This window comes from Nipponia nippon, unplaced genomic scaffold, assembly GCF_047370975.1.
Source record: "Nipponia nippon isolate SJK-2023a ecotype South Korea unplaced genomic scaffold, ASM4737097v1 scaffold_3, whole genome shotgun sequence".
Classification (NCBI taxonomy): domain Eukaryota; kingdom Metazoa; phylum Chordata; class Aves; order Pelecaniformes; family Threskiornithidae; genus Nipponia; species Nipponia nippon.
In genome coordinates, this window is record NW_028262347.1 from 28014561 (window position 1) to 28027588 (window position 13028).

Below are 13028 nucleotides of genomic sequence, written 5' to 3' on the forward strand. Positions count from 1 at the left end.
TTCAGTGAGAAAACATGTGGGAATGAAGTATAACTGCAAGATCGGCTGCTTCGGCTCTTCCTCTGCATTCTTGTGCTTCACTGCATGCACTGCAAGAAGTCCCGTTAGCTTGGACTGTAATGATTCCCAAGGGCTGGATCTGTCTTTTTATCTGTATCTTGCAGAGCACTGGGAACACCGTTGGCACTTTGCTAATACATGCTATAAACATATATAATAAATGACAGAGGTAACTTCACATCAATCTCTTCATAATAGCGCACATAGCATTACACCAAGAGAAGCCCTAGACTGCTTTTCAGAAAACATCAGCATCATCTGTCAGAATAACAGGTGCGTTAATGATCCAGCCGTCCTCAAGCAGGTTTGATCTTGCCTTGGAATTTAAGTAGCTAGTGTGTCTACAAGAGACTAACAAGGCTGAGCCACTGTGCTTTTGGTGTGATGGGATGTTACCCTAGATGAAAGATCAGACATATTTTCCAGTGTCTTGGCAAGATTGAATAGCAAGATCTAACTGATTTATATCTCTTCAGTAATCTCCCTCCCTGTCCCTACACTGTCAACAACAAGAAAAACAGCTCATCATTATGAACTACGGCTAGGAGCTGCCTCTTAACAGTCAGGGGAGCTCCAGAGACTCACTGTCAACCCAATTATTCTAATCCAGTGTATTCAATTTAAAAGGCATCATCAATGGAGAGCAGTGCTGCAAGACTCAGGTAAACGATTCTTTGACGTCAATGATAAGAAAAGTTGAACGTACATGGTAGTAGTTCTCTATCTGCAGTTTCTGTACAAATAGGGTAAGGGTAGAAAAGATGTCCTTTTTCCAGTGGATAGGGGATCATTCTGAAAGCTGAAAAGAAAACAACACCGTGCAGAAGTTACTGTGTGTGTGGCAGTCACTGGACATACTTAGCTATATTTACAATTTTGAAAAACAAACACAGACAAAACATAACATTTATGTTTGGTTGCAAACAGCATATAAATTGTTTAATGAAATGCCAAAATATAAAATACAAAATATAAATCTACACTTAGCTTTTAATCCTGCAAACACTTATGTGTATTTTTATTCTTGGGAGAAGGCTCATGAGCGTCAAGTGAGACCACACTACAAGTACATACATAAATGTTTGCATGATCAGAGCTCATTGTACTTATAATTCCATAGCCAGATTTACACATTTTGTCTTAGGCTTTTAGGCTGCAGAATTTTAAAATTTCAAGGGAAAGAAGTGTATCTGATATAACAGGTATAGCCTACGAAAATGACCAGCCAAGCTTGTGAATTCAGGCCAATACTCACAACCTCTGTACCTCAAGCATAATAAAAGTTTTGCATGGAAAAAAGTACACTACTTTTTTCCCATCGCACTCCAGCAAACCAGGTAACACCGATGACTCAAGCCCAGAGAACCATGTTTCCAACACAGCCATGTTTTCATTTTATACTTGGCAATCAAAGATTAATACTGAATTATTAAAACCAGGTTCATCACATGCATTCTTTTTAAATGTAGCAGATCAAGTCAGGTTCCCAATATAAATCTTCAGGTCATGGATTAAATAATCTTATGCATTTTTAAAATTGAAAATAGTAACAGAGAGGGAGGGAAATGGATTACTAAATCCGGACAGTGATGATGTCATAGGCCATCTGAGTGTGGTTTATGGAAACATCAGAATACTTGACTGAATTATAGCTTTGCAATCAAGGCATCCTTTTCCATTATCCTATATATTATTCTCACTGTTAAAATGCCATCAACGTGTTATTCTCACTGCTTCTATGAACATCAGTCACTGAAGCAATATTTTCCTCAACAGATGTCCTAGAAGCACTGTATATTTCAGACGTTAGGTACAGCCCACCACCACACAATAACACTCCATTATCTCTTGCTCACAAGGCAACCGAGGAATCGGTTTAAAATACACAATACCTCAATATTTTCAGTTGTGCACACTGCATTGGAAATATAGTTAGCCGTATTTTTTGTGCAATTATATGAGTGCATTTATTCTTGATTACTATGTTTAAAGCAATAGCAAAGAAGGCAGAAATCCTCAAAGACTGTCAACCAACCTGGGCTGTAATGCTCTTCCACTATTAAAACCCCCCTCTCCGTAGCACCTCAAAAACCCAAGTACAAACACAATAATCCAAGCCTTGTATGATCTTCACATGCAACAAATGTGAGTGTCTGTCCAAAATCATATGTGGAGAGATGTTCAATGCTCATTACTTCAAAATCACTAACCCAAATTTTCCCTTCCAATTTGGCTTAACATTTAAACAGACAATCAAGCCTCTTCTGCCTTACCCTAAATCACAGTAGTATTAAGATTCAAATCAAAATAAAAAGGGATGGCAAAGATGTTGCTTTTATAAAACAAGTGAAAAATGTCTGAATAGATTTTGCTGAATTTAAACAGTCATCTTTGACATGAGACCAAATATGGAATATTTACAGCAAAATAGTTTATTTAGCAATGTTATCAGCCATGGAAGAAAGTGCTCTGGTTCATCTGTATCGTTTGTGTTTACACAGGTACTTCTCTGCCTTGCTCTTACAGTATTATCTGACCCTATTTTACATTAACCAATTCAGGTAGCACAGAGGCTGTTTGCCATTCAACCGTGTGCTCGTTGTAAAAGCTACCGCACGATGTGAGAACCCCGAGGTTTTTCTTCTTCGTGCAAACAATAGGAAACATGACACATGTTTAGAAACCGACAGTGACAAACAAGCACCTCAGACTCTTTTGAAATTTGGTTACACTTGAAACTACAGACCTTCTGCACAGAGCACCTGGACCAAACCCAGAGCAACGTTTCACGGGGTGTCACTTGGGCTTTTTTAGTTGTACTATGAATAAAACTGTACTTTGACTGATCGAATGAAGACAGAGCAGGAAACAACCAACATTCCAGTTTGATGACGATCATTATTTTTATAACTTCACTTTTTTCAACTGTTGAATGTAATTTGGGAAAAACACTCTGTGGGATTTTCAGAGTTCAAAATATCACAAAGACATTTCTGCATAGATTTTGGTAGAGGCTGTCTTAATTAGGAGTGACCTTATTCTCCTCATAAGCATTCAAAATGTACCCCCCAAGTGACTGATTTAATGTACTTAATTCTGCCCAATTCCCACAAGGTCGGAATTGAATAGTGTATTAAATTCCTACATACAAGCTACTAAAGTGAGACTTTAGTACTTGTGGTTATTTAAGCACACTGACAGAACAGTACACTTTAAAGACATGGCAAGTACATAAATAGCTAGGAAGAAAGTGAGGGCAACTGACCATGTACTGTATGTAGACTGTTGGTTAGAACTACTATTTAATTAAATTTAACTTCTCTGTCATGTCTCCACTGGTATTAACTGACAATTGTGCAGAGATGCCAAGGAAATCTTTTGCAAGTAAAGGACATCAGAGCGACATAAATAGTTCACTACATCTGTAAAGAATATTACCCAGACTAAGATATAGAATCATAGAATTATAGAATCATTTAGGTTGGAAAAAACCTTTAGGATCATCAAGTCCAACCATTAACCTAGCACTGCCAAGTCCACTACTAAACCATGTCCCTAAGTACCACGTCTACCCGCCTTTTAAATACCTCCAGGGATGGGGACTCAACCACTTCCCTGGGCAGCCTGTTCCAGTGCCTGACTGCACGCTTTCGGTGAAGAAATTTTTCCTAATATCCAATCTAAACCTCCCCTGGTGCAACCTGAGGGCATTTTCTCTTGTCCATATGGACCAAAAGTTATGATTATTGGATTAGATACTGGTGAAACCATTAAAACCCATGGGAGTCTTCATGCATGAGCAAAATCTGAACAAAATTATTGAGGACTGGTGCACTATTCATCTCGCTCTGAAATCACTGAGCAATATGAATTATGTTTTTTTCTTTAGAGGTTACGCAACAATAATAATTTACATCTTTACAGGCTAGTATACAAATATTAGCTAATAAAATACATGATCTGATTGCTGTGGAGGTAATACGGAGAGGAATCAGTTAATGTAGTTGGATGGGAATGCCCTACACTGCTTTCAGGCACAGATGACTAGATTCCCTACGTGGCAGGAGGACTGCAGGGCAGCCAGCCTCCTGTGCCAAAAGCTGATCCTTGTAAACAGCCCCTTAGGGACTCCTCAGCCTGACAAAGCAAAAGAAGATCTATTCAGGATACTCCCTGAAAAATACTGCTCCATAACAATAGGATAATGAGCCTTGGGCTAAAGGACTTCTGCAAGCATCTGGAAGAGGAGAAACACTACGTAAAAGCAAACCACTGAAAATAAGCCACTGGGAAGGAAGTTATGACAGAGAAAATAATAGTCTGGGAGAAATGACAGGAAAAGAGCAAGCAGGTAGGACAGAGAACAATGCAGCAGAGCAAACCCCAGGTGGCAATTGCATGGATTACTGAGCAAGGTGTTCTATACACCTAGAAATAAAGCCATCGCTTCCTCAGGGAGCCTACACTGCAAATTAGGCAAGTTCAGGCCATTTAATACAGTGACTGAGACAGTAAGTCACTTTTACAACGGAGGTATTAAGTGCATTTCTGTAGGAATTATCATGGTGACAAACTGTATCTTTTATACCAAACCTAAATGAGAACAGCAAACGGAGGAAGGAAAAAAAATGGTGATATACTAACACTTGGAGAGGCTAAAAGAGAACAGGAGAGAGCAGAGCAGAAAAGGGGAACCAGATTACAGAAAGAAAAATCTGCAATAAAAAAGCCCACAGAGACTGATTCTAAATGGCACTTTTTAATTCTCTGGAACCTGAAAGGAGCACATCTCAAAGACAGGATAAGATAATTTAGGTTAGAAGGTTCGTGTATGACTCCAACCTCCTACTCAACGCAGGATCATTTTCAAAGTTAGGTCTGGTTGTGCAAGGCCATGTCCAGTTGAGCTCTGAGCATCTCTGGGGAGGGAGACCCCACAGCCTACCACCAACCTGTTCCAGTGCATCACCACTCTCATTCTGAAAATATTTTCCTTATGTCTAAATGAAATGTCTCTTGCTGCAGCTTGTGTCTACTGCCTCTTGTCTTTTTGCTGTGCCCTTCTGAGAAGACTTTGACCCTGTCTTCCATATTATCTCTCCATTGGGTGGAGCAAGACAGCAACTGGATCCCTCCTTCACCTACCAGCAGTCTTTTCCAGGTTGAATAAAACCAGCTTGCTCAGCGTCTTTTCCTACTTTGCATGTTCCAGCCCCCTATACATCCTAGTGGTCCTCCACTGGACTCACTCCAGTTTGTCAATTAAATATTAATGAATAGTATAAAACAAAACAGTATTTTATGTTGCTGTTGTTGGGTTTTTTTTCTGCTTATAAGGCACTTTCATAATTTCCCTATATCAAAGCATTCAAATAATGACAAACAAATCTCTACAGCTCCGGAATGAAGAAGGTAAAATATTAATTCCCTTATCCACAAGTAAGGACATATGTCACACAGAAGATGGGAATTTTTGTTCAGTGTCACACAGAAAACACAATCCAAGACTTCAGAACCTTTTTCCTCATTAAATGAAGTTTGTATTTTCAGTTTGAATTTCAAATATTTCAATGCTGGTGAGGATATAACTGACGTCCAAAAGTCCCACATACCATACTTCACAAAAAGCTATTATTTTTGCATGAAATTCCATAAAAATATTTTATTAGCTCTTTGGTAAGAAAGAGAATTACTTACTGCCTTCCCATGTACAGTGTAAGAGATTCAATGCCCCCTCTACTCTTTTCCAGTGTTGAAGATGAAAGAAAGCATATGCTATTGCTTCACTGTCCCCTCTCTTCAGAATATGTTCAGGGGGCAGAATTAAGCTCTTCATTTCTAGTAGATACTGCAATAAAAAAGCAGAGCACAATTATTTCAGAGGTAATAAAAAACACAAAAAGCTGCCTGCAATTCCACAATGCACACTGAAAGGTCTATTTCCCTAAAGTACTTTCCCTCATAAGTGTTTCATCGAATGTGTAACATCACCAACTGCACTTGAAGATAATTATTGAATTATTCCCAAAGACTAAGATATGCTGACAGATGGTTAATGTTCTGCTCTTCAGCTGTAGTAGGGGGACTATAGAGAATATCAAAATGAGATGTCTCTCTTATCAAAGGAGACAGAAAAAAGGGCTCAAAGCAGAAAAGAGAATCTAATTACAAGACCTTTTTAATTACACGTATTTATAATAAAATGAAGAAGACATTAAGCAGTTTGATGCACATAGTCTTTCTGTAAGGAAACACGCAGTACTCATAGTTTGCACACACGTTGCTGCACTGCATTGCCATCAGCTGGTTGCTGAGGCTATGAATATGCAAAGCTGGCAGCCACCTAAGCACCAAGTTACAAAGTAAAGGAAGTTACAAAATGTAACAAACACCTGATGTCCAGGAAAAAAACCCCAAACAAGTACTGGATGTTTAAGCTTGCTACTTGAAATACTTATTGAAAATGGTATGAAAATGAAAAGCACCACTGACTAAACCCACAAGCAATTCTCCCCGTTACTGGATCCCCCATAACAGAAGCAGATGAAACACACAGAGGGTTCATGCCACAGGAGCAGACAGAGGTCCTGGACATTATTCAAGCAGGTGATTTTTCCTCCTTCCCCAGCCCATGAACTAGACCACTACCAGTTCAGCAGACATCATCTCATCCCTGATGTGACTACGTTCCAGCAGAGGGGAAAGATACAGCGGAGGCAAAAGACACATCCATCCCTTGTCGGCATGCTTTGCAGGGCAAGGAATGACAGACAGAAATCACAGGGTGCCGAATCAGCTCCTGTTCGTCAGTTCTCCTCTGAGAAGTGTAACATTTCCCGGCTGCGCGCTGACTGCTCTGCAATAGCATAAGGAAACTGTCGCTCTTTTCCAGGATGCCAAGAGCAAATCTTCTCCCCAGCACACTGCTGAAGTTAAGACAAGAGGCAGCAGGTGAGTCAGGCAGTAGGCAGTCAGGCCCCAACACAAGGTTCGGAAAGGAAAGTTATGGTTAACCATTGGCAAAAAGAGAGTGAGCGTGCAGCCCCATCCACTTCACTGAGGCCTCTGAGCCTACGCACTGGTCTCTGCTTTGGTCTGGATGAGGAGGACTGCAGGACCGAGGCACTGACAACAACCCCGTGCAGGCACCCGGGAGAAGGCAACTTGACACCAGAGGTGAAACAGAGGCGCGGGTGGCCTTAACCTTCCACAGCTCCTGTTAAACGCTGACTTTTGTGAACGGGACACCGCAGAGCGTGCTTGAGCACCCATTCAGTGTGTGAGCGGGTGCAGAAAAGAGGAGAAAAAGAGGGCAAAAGAAATAAATGAGAATTCAAAATCAGCCTTGGGGCAAGGAAGAGGAAAGGCCAGAGGGAAATGAGCACAAACACCATGATGTTGTGGAGGGCATCCTAGAGCTAGTCACCCCTTCACCTGAAGGAGCCTGGAAGGAGCTAGCAAACAGGTAAAGGACTTGAAGAGACTGTCATCAAAGCAGAGAACTGTCAACCCTGGGAAACATACAAATACTTCAAAGAGGAAAGAGAAATCACCCGTGTTTCTGATGCAGGTAACAGTATTAAAGGAGGAGAAACTGAATTAGCAGTGGGAGTCACATGTGTGATACTTGGATTTTCTCTAAAGCCTTTCAGAAAAATTTGAGAGAGCTGCAGAGCAGGTGGATTAATGGAGGACACTGCAGTTCAGTAGGCAGGACAGGGGATTAAGGGTGACAGAGAGAACAGAATAAAGAGCTGACAAGAGGGAGGGAGCTGCCAGGCTTACAGAGATACTGCAAACGTTCTTATTCACTGCCCCAATGCATGTGTCACCCTTTTAAAAACACAGATTATACCTGTTGAGCAGAATGGAATACAGCTGCAAGAGTTGCAGGTTTCTATCTGTTTTATTAATTTAGAACATAACTCTTATTTCCACATCTTTTTGCAAAAGTAAATGAGAAAGTAAGTTCTCCAACCCCAAAGCCATGTCACCATCTGTAGGAAAAGAATAACCAGGAAGGAATGTCCTATTTTGAGGAGCGTTGAGATGAAAACATGTTATTTTGATTCTTATGCATTGCTTGTTATCAGCAATTAAAAACAAATCAACTCAAAATACCAGATGGAAGGATATATCTTGACACTTGCAAATCATTCTTAGTCCTCACTCAGTTGCATTGACTTCGCAGTCTGCATTTTTCTCAGTTTCAGAAAGAAAAAACTATTTTTAAAAGTTGTTCAGTTCAAAAATGTGGGACACTCCTCCCTCATTACTCTATCACAGCTACTTTCCCAAACAAAAAGTCCATAATCTGTTTTTTTGATATTCAAGAAGACCCACACATAAAGTTGATGGATGGCTCAAGTCTCATTTGGGCCTCATAATAGTTTTTGTTTTATGCACAAAGGCCAGCCACACCTTTTGGGCATACAAGCTGTCAATGAATTTATTCTGGAGGCATTTCCAGCAGGAATGCTAATTCTACACAGCCCCAGAGAGACCTCGCCTGGAACACTCTGTACAGTTCTCATCAGGCATTTTCAGAAATGTAAAGATCAAATTCCACAAGTACAGAATAGAGCTAATCAAAGAAATGGCAAGTCTGCTTTGCAAGAGGGCACTTGAAGGCTTCCATCTGTTTAACTTCTCTAAATAGGAGTATCAGGTACCAGAAAGGTACCTAGCTGTAGGTAGGGCTTGATTATTATGGAAGAAGAGATACGACTGTACATGAAAATTAGGGTGGTCTTGATGTCCTAGAGTATCATATCCATTCGTGCATTGCTTTATTTTCAAGGAGAGTTCAGGAGCCTGGAGGGCATTCAGGTTGCTGGAGGTTTGGCTGACAGGGCTCAGGGTCTACTTGGAGACAGCAGAGCCAAGGGCAGCCCCCTTTTAGGGTAACTGCGGGCTACTGGCACCCAGATACTTGACAGGCAGGACTGAGTCCCAGCAATCTGCTGGGTTTCTAGCAGATTGTCCATGAAATCAACACAGCCCCCTCCTGAAATTTTTGGGATTGGACAAGCAGACAAATTCCAGTGAAATGAAATTCAATGAAAAAAATCTTTCTTTGAAAACTATCCAGTAAGCTGCAGTCCTCATGCTGCCCATATAATGTGTGAATCACAGTCCTGATGGACTTCTGCGTGCAACAAGTATCTCCAGCTCTTGGAAAAAATCAGCCAAAGACATCTGATTATAGTTTCCAAGAGGCTGCTAATGCTCTTAATCAAAGATACTACACTAGGAAGGCAGAGTCTTCTCTTCAGCCACCACGGACTTCAGGGTGGGAATCTGACTATTTATATCTCAACATTTCCAAAGGCCTCAGTCCAGAGCACAGCCCTTGTTGTTACGGGACTAATATGGACACAAGATCCTACCATATCACTAAAATTCACACCAGTACGAACTCTATCTGGCTTTACAAGAAAACCGCCTACACCTCTTGACAGACTCCCTGTTAACTGCAACTCCTGATACACTGGCGTCCTCTCAGATTCAACCACAATCTTTACAATTTAAGTAATACAACCTCACTACCTTTTCAATACTTTGAATACACCAGGAAGATGGGAGCCCTTCTGTCATCCTGATGGGGCTCTGAACCCAAGTGTGGTTCCACTTCAGAGTGAGAGTCAAGTAACAGGCTAAATAAAAAACTTAGCAAAGAGCTAGCCATCATGGAGGAAATGGAGATAGCAAGCCCAGCACATGTCCAACTGCATTTGTTTTTCAATGACGAATGAAGAAGTTCAACTAGAGCAGGAAACAGCATGTCACCACCATCTCGCGTTATCATGTTCCTTCAAAAAAGGAATCAGCTCAGAAAAGACAGTCTAGAAAATTACTGCCAGAATGACCTAGTCTTAATCAAGTTCTGAGTGAAGTTGCGCAATGATTTCCGTCATCACCAGATGGCTCAATCAGCCCTTCTCCACTGCTTTGTTTTGGCTTGGATTTTTTTTGTTGTCTTTTTTGTTTTTCTGGTCTCTCTCTTCTCTCACCCCAAACTTTTTCCTGTCAGAAACCTGCATTTTAGGAGTTACAACAAGGGTAACAGTATTTTTCATGTGCTTCCACAGAGGACTTCTGGGCCAGTTACACGACATTGTAATAAATAACTGCTCAGCTATAGCCATTCTGTACACATATGGGAATATGCCTTTGAACAACCATTTGGAGGATGACAACGGACCTTGTACACATGAAGTGCAACATGGTAGAGGTTATATTTCTCTTACTTGAATTGATTGAATATACATTATTTATTTCATAACATTGACAGCACTCTGGCTACTAATTCTCCTCTGCTAGGAGTGCTTTTAACATGCCACATTAATGAGCTACTTCAGTGCCCTTTTATAAAATAAAATAACCTATCTCAGGCAGGTTTCCTTCTTTTCCTCAACTGTGCAATTTGGCTCTGAAAGTACAGCTCAGGCCGCAAATAGGCAATAGGCACTCCTGCACCTGTGACAGCATCCCTCCAGGCCAGAAACTGAGAATTTAACATTGTTTGAACAGGAACTCTCCTCCTCCCAGCGGGATGAACAGCACAAGCTTAAACCAGTTCCAAAATACTGGTTTCTACATGCCCAGAGAAGCCACTTTTAGGTCACCTTACAAGTTCGCATTGGATTGATGGTAATTAAGAAGTTTGGCCTTTTTGCTGGAGATATAAAACCAAATCACTGTCTCACTGAACAGTTAAAAACTCTCTTAAACATGACTGGAATAGTTTCTCTGTAATATCATGGGGTGTGTGGAACAGATTCATTTCCCATCTGGTATATGAATTTGTTTGCATTATTTGTTTCTATTAGCAACTACAACTTACTAGAAACCACACAAGCATACAGACAGACATAGTTCTTATTAAGAAAAAAATAAAATAAATAAGAAAGAAATGAGAAGGGATGAAACGGATACCAGATAAATCTTCAAAAGTGTTTAAGTCAATGGTTTGTTACATCCTTTTAAGAAACTGTTTACACACAAAACTGGCATTTCTTAAAGTAATATCAATATTTAAGATATCTGATTCAAATGCAGCAAACTTCAGCAGGTACTCTGTTTAAATCAACTCAGCTCCTGGCTTACATAGCAAATCCATACAACTGTGTGCAGAGCATACTTCTGACTTACTTTTAACAACCAGATACATAGACCATCATCTGTTTTCTCTTCCCTTTGACTTTACTGAATAGCTTGTGTCTCATAGATCACAGAAAAATGGGGGGGCTTTTCAGGAGGTGTTTGAATGCAGGGAGGGAGCCTTGCAAATCAGTTCAGAAAGGGTGTTCCACAATTGATGAATGTTCCAGAAACAGCTGTGGTACTTTACCAGCATTAGCTTGGGATAGCTGCATTACATATAAGTGGGGAAGCTCCAAACACAACATATAAATAATATTAATGAAGTTGTGTGTGTGTGTGTGTGTATACACATACACTTTTTCCCACCCACTCCACAAGTTATGTACTCTCCATGGCATAGGATGTACTACTCTCTTTTCCATACAAAACCCTCTGGAATTACAGTGGTACTCCAACTGCTTCAGTGGCAATAAAGACCTTTTTGTTTAATTCTTAAATTTTTGAGCAGCATGTTGTCAGACAGTGTCAGCACATTTCCTTGGGACCAAAACTCCACAGTGCATAGCGCTACATTAAAACAGAAGAATATTAGTCCATAGAATCTCATTTAAGACAAAGATGGTTGAAAAAATAATCAGACAAATCTTCACAATTTGTTGTGGTTCTTCTCATAGTGAAATTCACAGTTCTTTGCTTTGTTCTCTTTCTGGCTGTACTGCTGACTTTAATTTGCTACTGGTTAAGTTTTTCTTCTACTAAAAAGAAACCTGAAAACACTCTGCCTGGTGAAGTGCTTTCTTTTTACATAGGCAATCTCTGCCAAAGTATAAAGCTGCAATTTACTGTAGCTGAGTTGTATCAGTAACATAAATAAGACAAACTGTAGAGATGTAATATCTTTTATCAGGTATTTTTCTGGTACAGCTTAAAAAATTTTGCCACTTTTAAGCACAGAAACCTTTCTGCAGGTAAGATGTCTTCAGAACGAGAAGTCTCGATCAGTTTGACAGTGGTTCCATTTTCGCTGCAGTCAAGAAGGAGATCATAGTTGAAACACCTGAGCTGGCCTTATCTTGCACAGCTCAGCTCCCAGAAACAACACAGCCAGGTCAGCTGCCCAGCTTCCTGGAGAGATCTGGCAGGCTGCACTGAGCTCTGTATTGCCTTTGTTCACCTAAACCAAGTTCTGGTACCTCCACGTGTCACATCTTGACTCCAGTGTATTCCAAAACCAATGAGAATTTATCACCTATGGCTGAGATTTAATGGACTGATCTCTGGGAATTAAACTGTTGTTGAAATGTACTCCAAAATGGAAGAAGATACGTGTGTCAAAAGCAGGTTATTTGCTGGAAGGGTGGTGGCCTGAAGAAAGACTGTCTCTGTAAAAGGCCAAGGTGATATGTAGTCATCTAGAATCAATGGAAGTGGGTGCCAACATCTTCACGACATACTAAGAAGACTCCCAGAACCATGCATACACACAGGTTTCTATGTGGAAGGTAGGTGTTTTTGCAGGGTTTCTCACCTCTATGTAAAGATGGAAATCTGGGACTTCTAAACTGCTTCTTCTTAAGAAGCTACATGTAGCTAGATGTTCCTACATCTTTAGATTACATTCAAAAGAAAGTGTAAGAAGCATATCAGACCTCTGCAACATCACTATGGAACACTGGACTACAATCCGGCCATAATCTCTTAGGGAAAAGTGAGCAGCAGTGTCAGAATCCCACGGTTGTTTTACACAAACCTGCAACAGGTCACAACAGGAGACCCAGTCTCCCTTTCTTGCTAAATGCAGCTCAGCAGCATCTCTCAGCATGTTCAGACTGTGTTCCCTGCACTCCCTTTGTCTCAGAATC

The 13028-nt window shown here is 40.5% G+C and overlaps 1 protein-coding gene across 6 annotated transcripts in view; it reads right to left on the minus strand.

Moving 5' to 3' along the window:
• ST7 (suppression of tumorigenicity 7) overlaps nucleotides 1-13028 on the minus strand; it is a 155804-nt gene that overhangs the window by 9337 nt on the left and 133439 nt on the right. For all 6 annotated transcript variants that reach the window (XM_087764673.1, XM_087764674.1, XM_087764675.1 and 3 more), the window contains 2 exons: nucleotides 5758-5908; nucleotides 767-859 (listed from right to left, as the gene is read on the minus strand). In XM_087764673.1, coding sequence (XP_087620799.1) covers nucleotides 767-859; nucleotides 5758-5908 — 244 coding nt within the window. The remainder of the gene's footprint in view (nucleotides 1-766; nucleotides 860-5757; nucleotides 5909-13028) is intronic.